General features: G+C 37.0%; 1 protein-coding gene across 2 annotated transcripts in view; it reads left to right on the top strand.

Annotated features, from left to right (window-relative positions):
• The window catches only part of sppl3 (signal peptide peptidase 3), a 41,386-nt gene that overhangs the window by 3,555 nt on the left and 13,552 nt on the right, over positions 1-24,279 (top strand). For both annotated transcript variants that reach the window (XM_073874111.1, XM_055208814.2), the window contains exons 2-3: positions 21,139-21,216; positions 23,568-23,659. In XM_073874111.1, the coding sequence (XP_073730212.1) occupies positions 21,139-21,216; positions 23,568-23,659 (170 nt within the window). The remainder of the gene's footprint in view (positions 1-21,138; positions 21,217-23,567; positions 23,660-24,279) is intronic.

The following is a 24,279-nucleotide window of genomic DNA, read 5'->3' on the forward strand; positions in this document are numbered from 1 at the left end:
AGGGGAATGTTAAACTAACCTAAAAATAACATTAGGGGAAAAACATTCTGTTTTGTTAAAAAAAAACTTTCCTAGGTAACCAAAACAAACCTTGGAAAATCATGACCTGGAAAACCGTTAGGGGAACATTTTGGGAACCAAAAATTGTTAGCTGGGGATGGGCAGGAACATTTTGGCTTGCATGGAAATCCAGGATTTATCAGTATTTTACATTAAACAATGTGTTTTTTCTCGCATGCTGAATTAAGGCAGCAGACACATTCAGTTTTTAGTTTCTGCACTCTCTAACAAAACTATAAATTATTTAATTACAAGAAAAATCAAAACGGGAGTGTAAGGCTAAAGCACCGTGAATCACCAGTTACACCAACTATCGCAACAAGCCTACTGACTAGCTTGTCACAACTGTTTCCCGAAAACATAGTAATTTTGTCACACATCTGTCGTTTGAACCATGTTGGTATAACGATAAAGTTGATGATGTCAAGACAAGTAGGAGGTGGCGTACTAATTACATCGATTTAATGTCCGATATTGCTGTAAATAACGTACACTGCATCTAATGACTGCTTTTGTTGTTATGCTTTAGTCCTCTGTTGGTTTATTTCAAGATATTTCATTTATTCGCAAGTTTCCTTCTATGTCTCTTATCACAGGGATTCCCCAGAGTCTTATAGCTCGTAGCTCTGCAAACTAGGGATGGGCATTTTCCAGTAATTTACTATTCGAATATTTAAGCTTTTAAAGAACGAATATTCGAATATTCGTTTATTTAAATTATGTTAATTAAGACATGCGTGTTTTGTATTTTTCATTTTGTCATAATTTCACAGAAAGCTTATAATTAGGAAATATCCACAACAAGCTAAACTTATATTCTGTATGTATGTATTTTTAAGTTGAAAACATTGTAAAAAAAAAATATATTTTTAAAATTCTTTAAAAAAAATATCCTACAGAAAATAAGGCGTTAAAACTCCATGCGGAGCGAAGTCTGAGTCAAATCCTTAGTTTCAAGTCGGTCGTTAGTATGAATTTATTACTGTTTGATCTTACATACATTATATTATACCAAATATTATACACTAACCCTAAATCTAAGTGAAGTTTGAGGACTTGCGAAGTTTAAAGTTTGAGGACGTGACAAAGTAGGCTATCATCATTTAAACAGACTCAAAACACCAAATAAGAGCCCGGAGCAAACGAAAAAACACATCTACATAACCGACCGCTCAGTCGCAATAAATATCTTCTCAGTTTAGTTTGACATGTATGTGTGAATCAAGAAAAACATATTTATCCTACCTGCTTCGGTGAAAGCCCGTTCTTCTGACTAGATACAATAATGCCGGTGCTGCGGAGAAAACTCTTCCTCGTGATGATGGTTATCCGATAAAAACAACAGACGGATTGAACAAGATTGAACATCTGTATTTAACATTATTTTACAAATAACGTAAGCTTGCTCAATACCTTATTGTTGACTGTGCAAAGTTACTAAGGTTAGCTTAATTTAACAACATTTAACAAAGATGGAGCTTTGCTTTTAAACAGCCATGTGCAGTCATCCGGTTCATTTTCGAAAGAGCACCGCATATAATAAATCTTCTCCGTTTCATTTCGTTCTCCGTGTCTGTCTCGTGATTAACAAAATAAAGTAGACTTTATAACAGAAAGCTTACAAATCTCTCATGATGTGTTGATGCGGGCGGCGGAGAAGCACGTTTAATAACACGTGAGCCCTCACTGAGCCAGTGGCCAAATACGGCTCGCCGCGGACAAACCCGGAGATAAAAGGAAAAACTTAAATTCGTCTGCAATGCCAAACAATCAGAAATACATACAAATTAATGTTCATGTATATTTTACATTTAATTCTGTAAAAGACAGTATAGATGAAGTGAAAAAGCATTAAATAAATCGTAACCCTTTGGTGGCACATTAAAAACAAACATTCGAATAGCATTTTTTAAATTGAATTATTATTGCCGATCGAATATTCGAATATCCGTGCCCATCCCTACTGCAAACACATGCAAAGTTTTCAAAAAGACCACTTTAATTCTGTTTACAAATTAAAAGACATGAAATGGAATGTGTATATATTTAGAATCAGGGTTTCCCGCAGAAAATTTGTTAGTTAAGGTGGTAGGGTTGTGCGGGTGGGCGGTGCCGGGGGCATGGCAATCAAAGGGGCCGCGTCATGATGAAAATATTTTTATTTAAAACACTTAAATAAAACTCAATTTTAAAGAAACTATGACAGAAAATGAACACATACTAGATTATTCATGAATTAGATGTTTTATCAACTGGCTAGTTATCCTCCAGACAGTGACGGACCATGTCTTTCTCTCATTTCGGCCATGTGGTGCGCGTGCCCTCTCGCAGTGTGAAGCGCATCCACGCTATTCGCCGAGATGCACTTGACGGCCTTTTGTGCCGCGAAATTTTTTTGGGACGACCTAGTTAAGGTGGTAGGGTTTCAGCTTAGGTGGGCCGGTTTCAGCTTAGGTGGGCCGCCTGAACTGAAAAGTGCTGCGGGAAACCCTGAGAATGACAGATATAGAATGCAATGCATGTTGCTTGCTTATTTTTTCAAAAGCATAATCAATCAAAGTCTACACGTCATACTAACTAGGAACTATGCTTCTAACCACAGCTGTCTAACTGAAATTTGGACATCTAACATAATGTAAGTGAGCCTGACTAAGTTTGAGAGCACTTTATTTTAAACTCTGTTAAAATGAAAGAAGATCATGTAATTTAATGCAGTTTGGATAAAAGTGCAATGTTAATCATTTTTTATGATGAAAATCGAGTTTTTTTTATTAAAGAAACGTGAATTATTGTTTGTAGCCTATATGCTGTCAATTATAGTTCTTAAAGGAGCATTTCACCCGTAGAAACATTAATCTTTATTGAAAGTGTGTCATATTTGTAGTCGAAATGTAATTGGTGCCTATTTGACCGAGAAAAGGGGTGTTTGTAGTCTCACCCCCTCTACAAAGATATTGGACTTTCTTCTTTCAATGATGCAAAATGATGATTTTTACATCATTGAAAGAAGGAAGTGCAACACTGTAAAATCTGTATTTCTCCTTTCTCAGCGGCAACTGAGGAAATGATGCATGACCATTCAAAAACATGACTGGGGTTCTAACTATACAAAGCTTAATGCAAATGGGTGAAGTGTCCCTTTAAAGTAAATCGGAATAGGCTAAAATCGATAATGGCAGGTGACGCCTACAGAAAAAACGGAAATCTGAATCGGCCGAGAAAACTGCATTCGGTGCATCTCTATAATGTACTTGTTGTTTATGTTGCTATATCAGAAATAAACTACTCTAAAAGGACTATTTTGCTATTGATTGTTTGCGGAAGTCTACCTGAAGTTAAATTTATTCCACAATAGCTGTTTGTTTATGTTGTTACTACTGAAACCGTCTATATATAGCACCCTCGCACAGTTCTGATTTCATCATAAAAACGATTTAAAGGGCGATTTGCAGGTAAAATTTTTCAACGAATTTGTGCAATTTGCTTGTTGATAATAAACATTTAAACTGTTATCCATTGTATTTTATGTTGTTGGGTATCACAAAACCCGAAAAAGTATGAAAAAGTGCAGCGGTTTGCAATGATTCTCCTTTCCCCCACAACGCACTGTATGACGTCACGCTGGGGAGAGAATTTACCAAAGCCGCCTTGAGAGCATTGAGAATGACTATAGAAAGACGAGTAAAGTACAGTTCTGATAGCGCAGATAATATATAAATACATAGATACATAGATACATAGATAGATAGATAGACAGACAGACAGACAGACAGACAGACAGACAGACAGACAGACAGATGAATAGGCTAGTATAGAGAGATAGGCAGACAGACAGCCAGATAGCATAACGTTAGCATATCTTCGTGTAGAAAGTAAACAAACAATTAACATACTCGTGCATGCTGGCTTGAGGGCGTCCATGATCCTGCCTGAAATGGGTGTAACTTTATGCGATCTTCAGCACAAACGGTTTGGCAGCATGTCTCTAATCCTTGAAGGTGAGTGAAGCACGTCACATCTGTTCGCGGGGACCAGCGACCCAAACGCACTCACTTTCTGACAGCCAGTAGCGGAATGGCAATCGCGAGAGTCGGGACTTTCCCGGGCCGATCTGATAATAGTTATACATTTCGAGTTAACACCGTCTGGCGGCGTGATGTGCGCCGGTTCCCGCAGCCAGCTGGTCAAACTGTGCAGCCTCTCTCAACAAAGTATATAAAAGTGCTCAACGTGTTCGGCAGGTCCAAACATGTACAGGATTTATAAAAATACGGTGATCAATGAGCGGTTCCTCCTCAAATGGCATAGCCTGTCGTGATGTAAAAAGCCGCCGAACGCCTGTTTATTACAGTATGTATGCGGTCGGATCTGAGTGTGCTGCAGCTGCTGACTGCTGCTGCGTATAAAATGATCGTGTGATTCGTTATAATCGCATAAACAATACAACAAAGCATTCTTTTACTTCACAAAACAATATATTTGAGATATTATTTGATAGACTAGTAAGTGTGGATTAAGGATGTTTAAAAATCTCTAGCCTGGTGGTCAGGACATGAATGGATCAAATCAGCAGATTTGCGAAGTTTTATTTATCTCCACATATATCATAAATAATAATTATCATGGTAACTTTGCAGTATAACACATTATATATTTCCTACGATGTATATATGATTTCCAAATTATATACGTAAGTATAAAACAGCAATAAATGTCTCATCTATCTCTATGGCTCTGGCTGAGTCTTTCTTCACTTCTACACAACGTGACGTCATCGCAGAATTGCCTTAAAAAAACCGTTAATACCAAAAACGTAAAAAAAGTGGTCTTTAAGACCATTTTTGAGACATTTTAAAAATTATACACATATCTTGAGTGATTTATGTACCCATTAATCGACAGTGATGGTTAACCTGCAAGACGCACTTTAACAGAAAGCGTATGAACATGTTTTGTTCACAAACAATAGATGTGGAGCATTGGCCGTTTATTTATAAGGTAAATACTGGATGAAAAATTTTACATGGTTCATGACTGGAGCTGACACTTGCAGGATAGGATCAGATAATACTTGTACTGGTAAAATGTTTTTAACTTTGCATGGAGATACACTATTGATAGCTAGAAGTGACACAGGCTTATTCAAATCTAATACCATAATCTATCACATTGACTTCTACCTGCTGACCTATTTGATGTGCATAACACACCACCATTATTTATTCAGTGACAGCACAGTGACGCCACATAACAATGTCAGACTAAATAAACTGAGTAATTAGTATTTATTAAATTTTTTAATCCATGTACCGTATCTAAAGTCAATGTATAATGCTAATTTACTTAAAATAACAATTTAAATGCAGTTAAGCTGTAATAGTTGGATTTGATGCCCTAAAATGCTTACTAGATTGGCAGCTCACTCTTGGGACCCAGCAATTATTTGTAGACGGTTTAGTCTGCTGACTATCGTTTCCTCTTTTTAACACTTTAATTTAGATTATTAGATCCAGTTAGGAATAGTCACACATTGATGTTACCATGCAGCAAAAAAAAATTCATTCTGCTTAAGCAAGTATTTCGTGACACATCATCATTAATATTCAAAACCTGGATGTCATGTGTTAATCAATGTTAATTTTCTGTTCAGTATGTCACATTAAATCTTTAATTTTACACTGGTCAAACAAATCAGACTTTGCGGGTCAAAACATATGTCTGGTATGGTTCATTACACATAGTCTGAATACTAGGGCTCGGTATTGGGACTAATTTGGCTTCAATTAGAAATGCACCGATATTTAATAAATTCTGATGGTAGACGATTAATCTAATTGATATTGGCCGATACAGATCGTTTGATGGGTTTTTTTTTACTAGCATTAACTTAATTCTGAAGATTCAATTTTCGAAATATTTATTATATTTATATAATGATTAAACTAGTGATGTTTCTGTACATTTTTTTTATATACTGTGCTCAAATTCATTGCATTATTTTGTTTTCTTTTGATTGACAGGATATATCGGCCTTGACTATCGGCCAATAGTGTGGAAAAATGCTTTTATCCACCAATACTGATTATTGGCTGATATCGGTACATCTCAGACTATGTTTTTAAAGATAATTGCAGCATTTTGAAATAATTTTGTCTAAATATGTCCTTTCAAGCACAAAGAAACATGAACCCAGTATTTGCGCGCTGTCTGAAGCCTTGAGATGTGGCTTGCCAGCAGGGATGGAAATTAGATTTTTTGTCCACCAGCCACTGTGGCTGCTGGATTTCAAAATCTACCAGCCACTCAATGTTTTTACCAGCGACTTTCTTGTTTTTAACCAACAATGTGTAACTGCATGTGAAAATTAATACTACAAGATCTACAATACTTAAGCAGTTTATTTAGTCTCAATGAAATACTGATATTTTCTCTTTCTCTCTTATAAACACACAAACCATGAACTAATATAAATTTCATTAAATGAGTAGGGTGGATTAAGTTAAACAAACACTTTTAAGATGTTTTCTTTAGATGTGAAACACACAGAGCAAAACATTGTCAGACTTGTCTCATCGGCCTCGTACACACTGACTGCAAAATACTTTCGACATTGACAACCGCATTTAAATGTCTCACGTGCTCATCACTCACACCTTTGACCAAAATAATTTAACAGCGTTATGTTTTGCAAAAAACCCTCCACCTTGGCGTTGTGTATTGCACACATTTGTGTCCACAGAGCGAGAGCGCTATCTTGCAGTGTTGCCAGGTACTCGTCTTTTTTTTCTTATATAGCCTACCGTTTTTGGGCTTAATTGCTTCATGAGCCAAAAGCCATAAACGATTAAGTTTTTGGTGTTATTAAAGTGTGAACATGCCAGTACTTTTATATTATGATCTTTGAAATAAAGCTTTCGTATTGATTTCGGTTTATTATTGGATTTTTTCATGTTCACAGTTTTTTCGTGTAAGACCTGGCAACACTAGGCAGCAAACGCTTGTGCCTCTGTCATTTTCTGTACCGCGCATACAGAAGGCTTTCTTTTTCATTCTAGGCATTTATTTTTTCAGAAGAAAAACCTGTTATGTCCATGATACACATTTAAACACTTTATTAACTACTAGATGTTCATTTCGGTTATGTACACACTATGTAGAGTTTCTGTAAATGCGGTTGTCACTACCATCATTTTGCGGGAGTTAATTCGGTTGTAGAATGCGGTTTTCAGTCCTGTAAATTACTGAACTGTGTGTGTACAGAACAGGATTAAGCATTAAAAGGAGAAGTGACAACCGAATAGTATGCGGTGTGTACGGGACCATCGTAAACTAACTAATCGCCGGACTCCCCATTGTCTGGTGTTCATTGTCTCCATCGTTCTTTAAAAAACGTTTTGACCATTGCCTCTTTGTCCACTGGCTCCTCCTGAGATGTTTTCTCTGCGGACCTCTTAACGCCTACGATGTAATGGCACATTTTTTGAAGTGTGCCTCCTCTAAAAGTGTTCGGGTGAAACAGTATGCTATTTTTATTTACCCGCCACGATGGCCGGTAGGGGAAGTGAGCTTACCCTCCACGACAAAAAATCACCCGCATTTGGCCGGTGGCGGGTGCTCAGTTCCATCCCTGCTTGCCAGGCGCGTGCTTTGGACTTTTTAAGTCTATTTCGCATCATCTTTGCCTTTAATATTTAAATTGGCAAAGCCTAAAACAGGTGCAAATGATAAACTTTTGTAACGATGTGGCACTGGTCCATGAGGGCAAGTGACAGTTCTGTCAACTTTTCCAAGCATCGTTTATGCTTGCCCCGGGTCATCGGGCACTCTTTACAAGCTCTGCCTGAAGTAAGCGCGCACTTTAAGAGGAATTTCCTGAATCAATATTGTTTTGTTAAATTAAAATCGTTTAAATCGAAAAATCTATATTTTTCCCAGCCTTACTGGCATGAAAGAGAATGTTCTAGAAGTCGAATGAACTCTTGAAGTTGCAATAAATGATCACCTCACGTGATGTTTTGCATATAGACTCCCATTATCCTTGCTACGTTGGTTTTGATTGTAAATGTGTACACAGTCACAAATATTTGTACTTGCATGAGTCTGGATAGCTTTTTGTTTGGCATGTACTGCTATGTTTAAAGCAAAATCACAAAGAGCACCTGTTAACTTCATTTGGAGAGTTCACATAAAAGCCAGAATTGTTGCATGTTGACTTGAGAGCACTGATGTGAAGAAAGCGTGAAAACCACTTTAGGGGTTTTCACACTGCGCTTAACCCTGGGTTATCTTCATTCTAAACCCCGCTTTTAACCCTGGGTTAAGGAGCGTTTCACACCTGTAATTTGAAAGCGGTGTTAGCACCGCTTTTTACCCAGGGTTATGAAACCCTGCTCTGGAGCAGGGTTAGCACCCCATTTGTGGTGTTAACCCTGCATTGTGGTGCCAAACGCATGCAGTGTGAAACGAAGCAGGGTTAGAATGTTATGACCCTAATTAAACACAGCTGAAGTAGCTAATCAAGGCTTGATAATTACAGACAGGTGTGTTGAAACTGGGTTGGAGACTCCTGACCCAGGGTTTAGGAATGCACAGTGTGAAACGTCAAATTATGAATACCCAGGGTTATCTCTTAACCCCTGGTTAAGTTTGAACAGTGTGAAACATGAAAAAAATAACCCAGGATTCCGTTAACCCTGGGTTTAGAATAACCCAGGGTTAACAATTTCAGGTGTGAAAAGCCCTTTTGTGTTTTATGAAGAAGGCTTGTGCTGCAGAGCGTCAGTGAATCAGACACAGACATTAGTGCTTGTTATTGCAAAAAAGTCTTTATCGTCCATCAAAATGTTGATTATTGACTTGAAGCGGCTGCTGTTATACTGATATTGTTAACGCTGTATTATAATGGCAAGTAAACATTAAACAAAGTTACTACAATAATGGCAAATGACAGATTAGCAAAGAAGATTTGCCAGTGTGATTCATCAAGATGCTGTAAAGAATGAACTTTAGCCTTCATTATGATCAAAACGTTTTATGAAAACTGTTTACTGCCAAAGTTTTAGTTTAGCTTTTTTCTTATTTGAATAGCCTGGTTTACTCTTAAAAATATAACATTATAGTGTATAGTGTTGGTAATACTGCAAGGTGATAGGAAAACCTATAGATCTTTATATGACTATATATCATAAAGGTTAAAATGCCTTGAAGCTCATGAATTCCTATTAAAGCTCATGAAATTATAATTCAAGTTTTCCGAAGCCATATAAAGACTTTATGTGAGGAACAATTCAGTATCAGTATTTACCGATCACCTATCTTTCAGTAAGCAGTTAAAATTATGAGGGAAACTAGTGAACCGATCATTCAGATTATCAGACATAATCACTCTTGTGAACTAGAGCAAATCTGAAGTCTTAAATTCAGCCATTTTATCTGGGCTGCTCATCTCGAGCAGTACACCACAAGAAATGCACCAAATAACAAAGCATTTACCCTATGCAAACTTTCAGCAGTTACAACCATAAATTTACAAATTCACTAAACTACCACTATCTCTGAGTCTCTGACAATAAACTACTTATTTGGTTTGTGCCCATCTATTGTACTATTGTAGCTGTATCTGACTGACATTTTGCCTCTTCATTTACGTTTATTTTTCAAGGCTGCTTTACATCTGTCTGCTGCATTTTTATAAAGTCCCACTATTGCCTCACTGTCGTATTGACTGTCAGCTACACACCCACTGGCAAAGGTTTTCTCCCAAAAACGCCTAAGCACCCCAAAACAATACAAAAAAATGGAAAATACTGTTCAAGCAAACACCAGCGCACACTTTAAGCAGAATCAAATTAATGATTAAGAGGCATTATTTTTTTAGTCCATATTTTTTTTTTGCATAGTCCACCTTTAGATATAACAAGCGAGTCATAATGAACACTTTTATGGTACTTTTTAATCCTCCTGGAAATTTGCTTCGGTTCTCTTTTATTTCATCTTTTTGTTCCATGTAGTTAAAATGCAGGATTATTTCTGTGAAACGTATAATAATCCCTGTCCATCATTGCTTATGTTCTACTAGAAGTGTGTAGTTGTGTTTGTCAACAGAAGCACTGTCCTTTGTATTTTTCATTTGTGTGCACAAACCGAGTAGTACATTTACTAGCGACTTGGGACAATCATATATGGTATGGTTGCCCAAGTGCTATTGTCCCCACGCCCCCACTTGCATGCACTCACACTGTACTTTTATCTCTCCGTGCCCGAGCATGCTTTTGTCATTACTGTGGGTTCACGCCAGCCGCGTTTGAGGCGTCAAATTCGAGTCTAGTTTGCCGCTTGAACATTTTGAGTTTACTCGCTTCATTCACGCATGAAATTCTAGTCATCGAGACATTCAGGCGGAAATTCGCGTCATTGGAGGGGCTTCTGCGACTATGCTCGCATCCTGTAATCACGTTACTACTAGAGCAAGCTCCTGATTGGTTAAGGCGGTGCGTTTTTCCGCCAAAGTTCACATTTTTCAGCTTGCGCGTTTCCCGTGGCAACGCTTAATTCGCGCGAACGAGGTGGAATGCCGTCTGCCGCACTAACCCCCTCATCCGCGCCGCGAGACCTCCAGACATACGTCAACACGTCTTCACAGACTTGACATTGAAATCACTTGGCTTGACGCCTCTACTGCAGCTGGTGTGAACGCAGCATTAGGATGTGATAGTTTTGAAAAAAACAGGAAGTAATCTCTCTCTCTCTCCCTAATCCATAGGTTTGAAACGTACTTAACTGGGGACGGGGCAATCAAAGGGGTATACACATCATAGTGAAAATAAAATATTTTTATAAAAAAACTCAAATAAAACGTAGTTACTTTGTGTACTTCTGGATGGTGTTCAGCGTTTGAGTTTGAATTTTGTGTTTACAAACAATAAGCTACATACAGCGCGTGAGTACCACATTGGCTGTTTCACATCGTCTTTTATTGAATACTTAAATTGGCAAGGGCTCAAAACGCAAGCAAATTATACATTTTCGTGACAGACCGCATTGGCCCGATCGGGCCAGTGACAGTTCTGTCATCTTGCCCTGAGCAATGCTGACGCTGGCCTCGGGCCATCGGGCTGTCCTTATTGTCGAGCCCTGCAATTGCTTTTCTGGGCTACTATGGGACATCTATAATATTTTTTTGTGAAACACAAATATATTTTGTGCATAAAATTTCATTTCCACTAAACATTCACAACACTTTCTTTTAAACTTAATCTTAATTCTTAAATTTGAAAACTTTCTTCTTTCAGTCACAATTGTGTCTATAGGTCAAATAGTTTAGGAGCTGCAAACATTTTAGTGTGGGCATGCCAATTTCATGGGCTTTGCTGAAATTTGGGGGTGGTTTAGCAGGTTAAGCTAGCAGCACCTTTTTTTTCCTTTTTGACAGTTTGAATGAATGTGTTATCATCACGTTTATGAACATAGACTAACTAAACTACGGTGATTAAAGGCTTGAGCAAAGCACATTTAACCCTGAATTGCTCAACGGTGACTGGAAATGATGTAGGTGTAAATCAGATATCAGTCATTGGAAGTGTCAAATAAAAAACAAGTAAAAAAGTGTTTATACAGCTTTAAAAATATTTTGCAAAAAACAATTTAGAAAAATAATAACAAGCTTTGAAACGTGGTTTGAAACAAGCTTTTTGCATAGTTTTAGCCTGTAGCAGTTTAGATAATAATATTAGTCAAATGGATCATTGAAATGTTATTTTATACAAACATATATAACATTACATTTGGCCCACCCTCAGCTATTGTTCATTTAAACATGTTTGGTATTAATGAAGTAATATATTACCAAATCACTATTAAGAGCAAGTCAGATCAGTATTAAAGTGCTGTAAACAATACAACGTAGAGGGTTATGTTATGTTATGTACAGTTTCTACCACTACACTTCTGCTATATTATTGGTTTACTGGCTGTTTTGCTGACTCCATGAGTGACACCATTTTCAGGAATTTGCTGAAAAGGCCTCAAGGGAAACTTCTAGAAAGAAACCTGTTTAAAATAGCTGGCTAATATCTGCAATAGAGTGCTACACCGTTGACCTTTTTCTATAAGTCTTTTTTCATTCAATTACTCCATAGAGCGTAAGATTTTGAACTTGTATTGCACTACCACAATCGAGCATGGTCATCCACTTGTTTTTTTATTTTTAGTAAATAAATCTGCATATTCTTCTGCTGATTTTTTTATGGGTTATTAAAGTAGATATGATTCACTCTTGAATCATATCAAACATGCTCTGAGATTAATTGCACCATTTGATTAAAAGCAAAAAAATCTGAAAAATGGTTGTTGTGCAAATACTGTATATTTATTGTTTTACTCGAAAGCTAAAACAGGCTCAAAACCAGCTGGCATCAATGTACAACGAATTGGCTACAATCTTGGGCTTTTTGTCAAGCGCAGCAATGATCTTCTGTTTTGGAAGTGTGTGCTGGGCATTTGTGCCATTTGTCATTTTCCATTACTTTTTTTTGTACAGTTGTATCCATTTTGTTTTAGAATATACAAGAACAGAATGATTATTTTTTTAAAATGTTTATTCAATGAAGATAAAAACCAGTGTCCCATACATTCACAAAATCCAAATTGACTGCCACAAATATATTTTTACACAGTGCATTCTTCACCTCTCTCTTACATGACAGGTTCTGTACACACACCAAGCCTGGTTTATACTTTTATACCGCCATTGGTGTGCGTGGCGGATATGACATTGTTGTGAAGTTGGCTTTATTGCACGGCTTCACATCCGAAAATGACCAACCTGACCGTATATTGGTTAAATATTATTCACCCCTGGTGGATGTGCCACCACAAATAAACTAAGTCTGTGTGAAACACTGGGAAGCTATACTAAAATGCTTGCACAGTCAACTTTCACACAGCAGCAGAATACAGTTAGTCCTGTTTGAGTTATTAGTATGAATTCGTTCACATGCAGTTTGGTTATTTACTGGATTTTTGTTAACAAAAGTGATTGTGTTATGTAATTAACAATTGCGAAATTAAATATGTGTCCAGGGCTCCAGACTTCCACCAAAATTTGAGAGTGTGCCACTCAATTTTACATCCAGTCGCACATGTGCGACCAGTAAATTTGACCTTTTTTTGTGATGTCACACTGAATTTGAAACAGCACATTGTACTTTCTGCATCTATCATGAAAGTATTTATTAGTAATACAGTGGAAATGAGTAGAAATGTGAATATTTGTTTAGCATGTTGATTTACGGTGTGTGCCCCTACATTTTCTGGTTGCGCCCCTAAAATTTTCAGTTGGGGGCCACTGTGCTCCTAGTGAAAAAAGTTAGTCTGGAGCCCTGCAGTGTATCATAATGTGTGGCATAAGATGAGCATTGAGTTGTATAGAATGTCATGTTTTATAATAATAAAGAAAGGTATTTTTCATACATATGACTGCATTTAAATATGCTTCTGTCAATCAAATTATTATTCCATTATATGGCACCTCTAAAACTAGCTTTGTGAACACCTTTTGTGAGAAGTTTTTTTTATTACATCTGTTCTGTTGAAATCTGAAACTATCTCTTCATTTAGCAACAGACTGTAAATGCAATTAAAATTCTGTCTCTAGTACTAAATTAATTGTTAATGAAACAATGAAGGAACTGGAATCACCAAGCGGAATCGGAACCAGAATCATTCGGGAGTTTTTTGGGAATTCCCTGTTTAGATATTGCATGGTTATGTATCACTTTGAAAAATATAAATGAGGTAGTGAGATCTAGTTGAGGAGCTGTTGCATGGCACCACTTCTGCCAATGTATTACAGTAGACTATTAATTTACTTAGACACATGTATTCACACACACATAAGCATTCAAAGCAAAACAAGCTAAAGAAATGGGCGCATGGTGTTGTATAAGCAGCAAATGTGGTTTGAAGAGATTTGAGAGTTTAGACAAAAGCGTGTGTGTATTAAGTGTATTATTTTGTTAATAACAAAGATTTCTGCTCGGCCTAAACTGTATAAATAAGGCTTTATATACAGTATGTGACTCAGTCTAAAAAAAACTTTTCGCTGTTTTCAACTTCCTGTGAAAATATAACCTTGATATCTTTTATAATGACTTAGTAAGGCCATGTCAAAGATTGAAATCAAACTTGCTTCACATCTCATCATTAGATTATGGGACTTTTTACAGGGTCATACAGGGTCATAGATCGTTCTTCTCTATCCTGGGCCTGTTGAACAATAACTGGATTATTACTGTAGTCGGTGGTATGGGATGCATTGTATTGAAGTAAATTTTGACTTGACTTTCTAGATAATGTGATGTGCAATACAATGCTCTTAGTTTGTAAAATTAATTTCTACTTTATTGAAGTACATTTAAAAACTTGTTTAAAATTATTTAGCAAACAAACATGCATGTTTCACATTATTTTTGATTATTGATCTTGCATGTCTAACGTTCATTAGGTACTTTAACTATAAAAAAACCTATTAAGAATAATTCAAGTACAGCAAAGTACTGCTATTGTGATATGCCTGTCTGTGGTGTTGTGATATATTGTGCAGTCTGTGTGTGTATGTGATGCAATCTGAGACAACCCATCAAATGGTGACATTGTACAATTTTTTTTCTTTTTTATATACCATTTGAAAGCTGAGTTTAAGCCCTTTCCAGATCGGTTTTTGTTTCTTCAAATGGTCACTTTGACCCTAAGGAACAGAACACTTAAAAACATTTGAACATCATTTATTATTATCTGAACCGCAGCTATTCACTTTTATTGTTTTTAACTGTTACTTTTAGTAAAGTTTTAAATTGTTTATCATGGGCATAGTCTCTGAACCTTTGATCACCCCTTGTATGTTTAAATGGCATGACTATTTTACTTTCTAGCTTACATTTTAAAATGGCAAGCGCAGGGCAGGTTGCCCCAATATCAGTGTGATAATAGCATGACTAGGGTACCTTACTACCTTCACTGGGACTCCTCCTCTTTACTTCTCTATCATCTGGTCCTCCATCTATGGATGTGAAATAGTTAACTTGTAACATCGTTTGGGGCACTGACATCACAAGAATTAAGTAAATTAATGGGATCCTGTTTATCATTGAAGTAAGCAGCTACTCGTGTAGACTCGTTGTTCTCATGTGCTCCGCGACATTGCCTGCCATAGTCTATACAGGTTTGGTGCGTAGTGTACATTAAACATTAATACAGGTTTAAAGGCGGGGTGCATGATCTCTGTAGGCCAATGTTGACATTTGAAGTCACCGAAACAAACACGCCCCACCCCGCAACAATGTCGGTTAGAAGACACGCCTCTTACTGCTGATTGCCTACAAGTGTGTTTTGTTACTCAGCCTGACTCCTTTTTCCAAAGCGTTTTAAAAAAAATTGTGCACCCCGCCTTTAAAGGTGCAGAGTGTAATTTTTAGGATGATCTCTTAAAAGAAATGCAAAATAATATACAAAACTGTATTATCAGTGGTGTATAAAGACGTTTTATAATGAACCGTTATGTTTTTATAATCTTAGAATGAGACGTTTTTTCTACATCGAGGGTCCCTTTACACAGAGGTCGCCATTTTGTGCCACCATGTTTCTACAGAAGCCCTTAACGGACAAACTTTTTTATTAAGTTGTTTCTGACAATGAAGTCATTTAAGTAGTTCCATTAGGTTTAGCTACTAAATTAGACACACCATGATTTTACTGTGAAATTACTTGAATATTGCTTGTACTTGCCAAAAACCACTTGCAATACATAAAAAATGATCAGCAAGCCTTATGTGCTTTATTTTCAGTCACTCTTGAGTACTTTAAGTTTTAAAATGAGCCATAATGAATTGGCACTATATTAACTTTACCTAACCTTATATATGTTCATTAAATTGTGGTTTTCGAAGAAGGTCATATAGGTTTTGCACTAAAAATTAAAGTGTATGGATTAAAATATAAATTTTTTTTGGTTACCTAATCCTTAAGTCATCTGATATGCAAAAAGGCTATCAACAAACCAGCATCTCATGTATATTTCTGGCTTTTTCACACACTCTCTTGAATAGTTACAAGATCCATGTATTGCAACAATCGACTTTTGAATTAAGCAAACAGTTCAGAAGTAGTAGAAGTGCTTAGAAATTACGCCATGTACATGTTGACCCATGTACAACCTTTTCGTAATTGTCTCAATCAATGAAATTACATGAATATTTTTTTCTGGGGGCATTATGGACCATAAAAATAACTTGATACATTTATTTATAATTTAGGTTTAATACATATTGAGTATTTTAATAATTAATACTAATTTTTGTTTTGGTATCTCAAACATGTAAAATGGCATGCGAATCAACTGTCCTTACAAATTAGCAGTTTAAGGCAGCTGTTAAAGGTGTGGTTAATCAGGCGTTTTTATTGTTTTGATAGGCGGGACGCATTGAAGATTTAGGGTGTATTCACACAAGGATAGTCCGCTAGTTCACTTGCTTTGGTCTGGACCAAATAAATTTTTTTGTATGGTTTGCATTGACACTGCACTTTTTCCAAGTGAACCACAATTTGTAAACAAAACCACGTGTGTGTTAAGGTCATACATTTATTGGACAGAAATTATCAGGTGGGGGAAAGCAGGAAGTGCAAAATCATGGAGAACATTTGTTATGCAATTTTTGTTCTGTTACTGATTTTGTGTTATCAGCAGTTAATGCAAAATGCAGAAACTTACACTGCTTGTTTTTTGATTAATCTAGGCAGTTGTCATACAGTGGTTTTACAAAAAGTCGCCAGGATGATTAAGGACAATGTTATTCAAAAAAATTAACAACTTCAGCCGCATAAATATTTTATAAATGTTTCATATTAATGAGAACATGTGAAGCAAATCCTTATTGCCAACGCTGAGATGTGTTGCTTTTTTAAAAAATTGAAAATGACTTGCCTACAGTAATGCATAATAGCCACAAGACCAAAACTACCATTTACCTAAATCTGAGTGTTCAAGTACAAAGCCTGAAAGGAGTATGGTCCTCACGTGCTGACAGGTGGCATGGGCACATGTTTGATAATGCTGAGATGAGATGCCTTTCTTTTATGTCCTAACAACTTGATATAAAGACTACAAAACCGTAAATTGAAATGCATTATGACTAGAGATGGGCACGAGTAATCGATTGACTGAGTACTCGAACGTGGCATCAACAATCGATCACGAAAACGATGACCGTGTAGGTGATATCTGGTTAGCATTACAAGTGCCTGTGTTAGTAAAGACTGGGTGCATGTTTGACGTCGACGTAAGCTGACATCAGTACAGAGCATGATTCAAAAGCTTCCTATGCGCACTCACGTCGGCTGCAGCAACCCAGCTGATCCGCTCAATGCTGTGAAGCCTCACATCACTGAGGAACTGTGGTTTTAAAAGAATGCAGTAATTTTCGAATTCACTTCGGTAAGATTAAAATACAGTCATTCAGGTGCAAAATGTACAGCGCTGTCAGAAATTCCCTCATATCATCTCATATTTAAACATCAAATGCCAAGAGATACCATAGCCATACGAGCATTAACGTTACATCTTGACTGAGAACAGGAGACCCGGTTTTGGCATTAATGTGAGACAACAAGTGCGGTGTGAAGTAGCAAATAACAAACGGGAAATTACAGTAAACAACAGAGGTGGCGCACATCAGCATCTAAATCGCTTGACTGTGTTTTCAAACCGAGCCTGACTTGAGCACAGACACAGTAATACCAAGGATGCTTTAGTGTGTGACAGCGTGGTAAGTCCTTATCACTAACTTTGTGGTTAGACACGAATGTTACACACAATTGGGACAAAGCGATCTCTAACAAAGCGATAGTGACACAGAGTACTAAAGTGTTTTACTCGCATAAGATTGCTGCGCCATTCTGTCTGGATTCAATATTGATGTAACAGCAATGCTTTTTAATTGCAGTCTTACTGCAAATGCAGCATCAACCTGTGGCTTGTTCGCTCAATGTTTTACCCGTGTGAGTTGAACTTCTTAAAAAATGTACTTCAACTACGCATTCCTAATATCAGATTCAGAGGGAAGGTTATGCAGCAACTGTCTTCTTCCACAACCACAATATTTTGCAGTATTTAATGACATGTTTGTTGTTTGGATGCTATTTGGTTTGTGCGAACCAGTGGGCAGGGCTACCGAAGTAGATGTTAAGGCAGTGATCCTGACCCTATCTTCATATGTTCTCTTTTTATCACCTCTCAAATATGGGTAGGTTTCTTCAAAAATACCACATTTTGATATCATTTTGAGATAATTTATTGTTTGTGATTGACTTTTATTAGAGATCAGATTCAGAACGATGATCCAAACATACACAGAGTATTTACTGCTTTTGGATTCATAAATGCTATAGTGTTTTATAAGGTGGGTTAGAGCGCCACTAGGGCTGCAGCTATCGATTCTTTTTGTAATCGATTAATCTAGCACTTGATCGATTAATTGATCTTGCAATTGAACGTGAATATGTTTACTACTTTAAAACATCAAAGCTAAACATCATATCTAGTCAAACTGCATAATGAAATCGCTACAAATGCAATATAGGATTAAAATCAGCAAACATCAACAGGCTACGTTACCTTGTTTCAGCCGACGTTTGGTGAAACAGCAGTGGATGTTTTCGGTTCAGATGCTGAATGTAATGATCCCAAACTATAGACATTCGCTGCTGTTTATGGACATCTCCGCCATCGCGCCAACTAAATTCAAAATGTATCACGCGCTATGGTGTGCTTCCTGAATATTGAACAACGGTACGTTTGAATCAGATCTCTGCATTTCATAGGAATTTAACAAGGTTTCGGGGCAGAATTTTTAGAAAAAATAGCTACTTTTAGGTAATAGGTAGGCTGGGACACTTACTGTGTCAGTTGGTTCAACCAATGTAAAACTAGAAAAGGGTATTTTATTAAGCACATTTTAAATATATTTAAAAAGTATTTTTATGAATTTGATGTCACAGGCAAAGGCTTATACCAGCATCCAAGTAGATGTCTGTTTATATTGTAAATTAATTGCAGAGGTCATGCGGTGCAACCGGAAAGTCAAAGGGTGCAACTTCTACGAATGCCCTTAGGAAATAAAAATAGCTTAGCCCCATTCATTCAACTGCACCATTCAGAGACAAAGTCAGAAGCGACCAAACACATCAACGCTCTCCCATTCAAGACGAGTAGCCACACGAGCAAGTTTGGTGGCACAAAATAAAACGTAGCGCCCCTCCAAGCAGATTTAAAAGAGGAACCATATTTTATGGCGTAATAGCACTTTTGGGAGCACCTCGACCCGGCGCAGTAACACCCTCCCTCTCCCATTATGAGAGTGAGAAGGGGAGCGGACTTTTCTGGCGAGTCGAAGTACTCCCAAAAGTGCTATTACACCATAAAATATAGTTCCTCTTTTAAATCCGCTTAGAAAAGCGCTATGTTTTATTTTGTACCACCAAACTTGCTCGTATAACTACTCGTTGATGTGTTTGGTCACTTCTAACTTTATCTCTAAATGGTACCATTGAATGAATGGGGCTAAGCTAAATGCTATCGAAGCGTCTCAGCGCGCTCCAGCGCTTACGTGCACACACACAGATGATAGAGGGATGTATCAACAATTCTTAGTTAAGGTAATAACATATTTTAATATTGAAATTGAGTAGACTATTCCTTTAAGCAAAATTATTTTAATAAGCTCATCAATTTAGTTAATAAATGCAGTGTAAATTGTTGTTATACTTTTTTTTTTTATTGTCCTTTTTAAACACATTGTTTCTGACTCTGCAATATGCATTACATTCATTTTAAAACATTTTTAAAAATACTTGTTTTAGAAAAATATGCTTGTTTTGTCAATGACCCCCATACCAGCAGTACTGCTTTTGTTATTTTCAAAAGGCTACGCTGGGCCTTTGTATGTTACAAACCTGGGAGGATTCATGCTTAAAGGTTCATCCGTAACACCATAGCAAGTGTATACGAGGACACACCTTTAATGGACATCTCCACACATTTATGAATGAACAATGGTATATCGATTTACCAGTGATCCCAGGGAGCTCCCATCCACTTCAGATTTAGACTTCATTGCATCATCAGGTAAAAAGTAATGGTACGCACAAAGGGTACTTGGCGAGTTACACCCTGTGTATGTTTAATATGGTTAGGAGTTTACTCAGTTCTTTAATCCTTCATGTAACAAAAGCAATAGTGACGCTTACCTAAGCAAACACAACTTATTACGCAAGTGGTCTGTTTAACCACTGAAATTGGTATTTAAGCACCTGCAACCTTTAGTTTTATGTGATTTTTGGGGGCCACATGGCCCTCACAGGACCTGAACACATTCCTCACCTCTGCCTTTGAGCTGAAGGTACAGATTGCAAACATCACTTGTATTCTCCGCCTCTTTCTTTTTACATTACGTCTGCAGTCTCTCAGTGTTGAGGTATATGTTTCTGCTGATTTGTTTTCTAGAAAACAAGTTTGGTGTTTTGTCTCTTGTGTTTGAAGTCAACAATACGGGTCTACCTTTTCTTTCTCCAATTTTTCTGTCCCTTACTCATTTAAATCAGCGTGTACACAGCATAGTCCACTTTTTTTGTTTGCAATCACCTGTTATTTTTCCATCAAACACTCGCTTGCTGTAATTCAATTTTAAGTGTTGACCTCTTTTTTAAAAGTTTATTTATAAAAGGGAAACTCGTGTCCGACCAGAGACTCAGTGGAGCACTGTGAGAGTGATAAATGCTGCAACATGGGATATATGTCATGCGTAGTTTGGCAACAACTGAAGAGGGCCGAGCTTTGATTCACATTTCACATGCACACTTGAATCAATAGCTGACAGCCAAATGTTGAGGTCAAAATGCCTTGTGTGTAGTGCACATTTAAGTTTGGTATTTAAACCTGGATAGACTGTAGGGAGTGACGTTTTTGTGTCCATTGTATGACCTATTTTTTGAAACGATCATTAAAAAGTTTCCTCTCTTTCTCCCCAGGGCGTATTCCCTTGTCGACTCCAGCCAGGTGTCAACTTTCCTCATCTCCATCCTCCTCATTGTCTATGGCAGTTTCAGGTAAGTTTTTTGTGCAACGCAGAATTTTGGGTCTGTTGATGGAGATGCTGCTTGACCTGCTGGAAGTGTTTATAAATTTAGCTTTGTCCAAATGAGAACCTAGCCCTTTTTGTAAGGGAAACCAGACCTCTGGCAAGTCTAAAAATACGTTGCTTAAAAGTTTGTGTGAAAATAAAAATTTCTGAACTACCGACTGGACTTGGCCGGCAGACGAAAATTCCTACTGTTGAGCACTGGACCTTCACACAAATATTCACCAGATGAATCATCAAGCACAGAGCTTCAAGACGACGCTTTATTAAAAACAAGGCTGTCAGGGAAAATAAATATAATCTGTATAGTCAGTTAGTTATAGCAGAGGAAACCCTAAAATCCTTCTTTTGCTTTTTTTGCTTATGGGGGTTATAAAGTTGCCCAAGTACCGTAAGACGGTACAACACGTGTTTTCCACAACCTTTAAAGGTTTGTTTGAATTTGACTTTTAAGTATGCAGTCCAGCACTGTATATGCATGTATCATCAAAAACCGTATACAAGACATATAAAACAACAATGTGAAATGTGTTTATCCAGCTCCTGTCTACGTGTTGTTTGTGGCTTAAGGCCAAAGTATGGTCCTTTTTTTACTCATACGCCAGGGTTCATGTACAGTGCACGTGACGAAATTGTTTTCATCTGAAGAGAGAATGTAGGGGAGAGCGGGCCACAACCTAACGCTTTTTGGTTTTGGCTCAATCATTTAAAACATATTTGAGTTTGATTAATTATATTTTTACACATGCAACACACACATCTCTGCTACAAATAAACATTTGAAGTTTGTAGTACTTACCATTCTTGGACAATTACACCAACGTTGACAGAAGTGCAAACGTTACAACTTACCCCATAGGTGGGGTTAAATGTAACAGGCAGGGGGTTAGTTGTAACACTTGCTAAAAATTAAGTTTGCAGGCAAATATTTCAATACTATTTCGTCTATATACTTGAAGTGAATATTGTTTATATATCTGTCTATAATAGACAGGTATCCACACTGTATACTGTATATTTAACAATAGTTCAATTATAAATGGATACAAATGTCTAAATATGTGAGAAAAAACAGCACAATTATGACAAGACATTTTTTATATGTGACCCAGTCTGTAATAACCACACTACAGTTTTAAAATCAAATTCTAAGATAATCAGCATCAAAGTCTGATTTTATCCATTCATTTCATTATGATTTCAATCTTTGACATGACCTTATTCTAATCAATATTAAAGATATGACCAAAAATAAATTTGAAACATGGTTTTTGATAAGACAGGCACATTTATTTTGTTGGCAGCCAGCAATCATTCGTGTGTAGCCTATTTAAAAGAACGGCAAGAATTACGCTAACGTTAGCGGTTTTCATATCGTAAGTGCTGAGGGGTTTGTTGTACACAGCGTTACATTTAACCCTGCTGGGTCAAAATATTTTCATGCCAAAAAAGTTGCTAAGAGCTGCAGACATATTTCAAAATGATGCTATGTTTTAGTCAACAAGACACTGATTAAGATGACATAGCATTGGATTTGGTATCTTACACACCCAACTTAGAAACCGGAAAAAAAAAAACATATGATGAAAAAATTTACTTCCATGCCACCAAAACACTCGTTCATCAATAACTCTCTGGAAAAACATAAATTTCCAATAATTTGCGGGAGATCGTCTTTTGGCAGCGTGAAAAAAATACCGGAAAAAACAAAACGCTGAACCTTGTGCAACAATGTAAACAGTCCGTGTTATAAAAATCTGACGGTGCGTCGCACCCCTTCATGCACCGTCAGATTTTTATAACCCCTTGTTCATGCTTAGGTCGAATGTCCGTATACCCGCACGAGTCAAAAAAACGCTTGACCGTGCGTGTACTATCCTCCGCTTTAGGGGTGGGCGATATGACCAAAATCTTCTATCATATGAATTCATTTTATATCATGATAACAATATGTATCACGGTAGAGTTTTTTATGTTTTTTTAATAAGGTTTTTCTTTATTTTTAATACCATAGAAATGTTCATAATTAATGAGCAGCGGTTGCACGACTTGCACGCTCCTCACACACAGAAAGAGCACACGCATATAGATCTGTTATTTATGTTTCAATGGCTTAAAATAACTTGTTTTAAAACTGCAGCGCTTCAATACGTGTACAAACGTTACGTTTCAGTGACCAACTGCACAGGAGGGCGCGTAACCCCGATAGAGACGATATAGTCCAAAATCTCTACCTGTTGACACATTTCTACCGGTTAATCATGTCTACCGGTTTATCGCCCACCCCCACTCTGCTTAAATGTGTGTCTCTCCACATAGGTCATTAAACATGGACTGTGAGAACCAGGAGAAGGATAAGGATGGAAATCCCACCACTAATGGCGCCTTCAACAATGGCAACTCTAACAACAGTGAGTCCTGAACCTGTGACGCCAAATAAGATTTAGATCTTTAGAGAAAGATTATCTAAGAAGTTATTTTGTGATGGACTGTAGTGTGCTTTATTGTCACGTGACCTCATTGTGTTGTGTTAAGTGTCCAGTTTGGACAACAATGAAATTTTTCTATGCACAGAAGAATACGTTATGTACTTCATATACAGTACTGTGCAAACGTCTATGGCCACCATGCTACCATTAGATTGGTTGTTTTTGCAATTGTATAGTGATCATATATAATTATTTCTCAGTCTCTTTATTATAAAATACAGGAAATGTGTATGTAGTATTAAAAACAGTGTAAAAGTATAAGCTGAAGTGTGAAGTATTTAGGGTAAACTCCCCTTCAACTTGAGCAATAGCAGGCGGCTGCAGGATCTCTTAAACTTAAATGAAATTAAATCCTAATTTCTAATTCTAATCGAATGACTTCAGGACTTCAGTCTCCTCGAAAATGCTCAACATGTGTTTCGTGCCAAGAGAGGTCACACTAAACACTGACTGATACCTGAAGAAGACATACAGTTTTGTGTACATATTTCCTGTATTTTCTGTTTGTATCTTAAAAAAGAGTGAAAAATAAATATGAATAG

The sequence above is a fragment of the Misgurnus anguillicaudatus genome, chromosome 12 (assembly GCF_027580225.2).
Source record: "Misgurnus anguillicaudatus chromosome 12, ASM2758022v2, whole genome shotgun sequence".
NCBI classification, from domain to species: domain Eukaryota; kingdom Metazoa; phylum Chordata; class Actinopteri; order Cypriniformes; family Cobitidae; genus Misgurnus; species Misgurnus anguillicaudatus.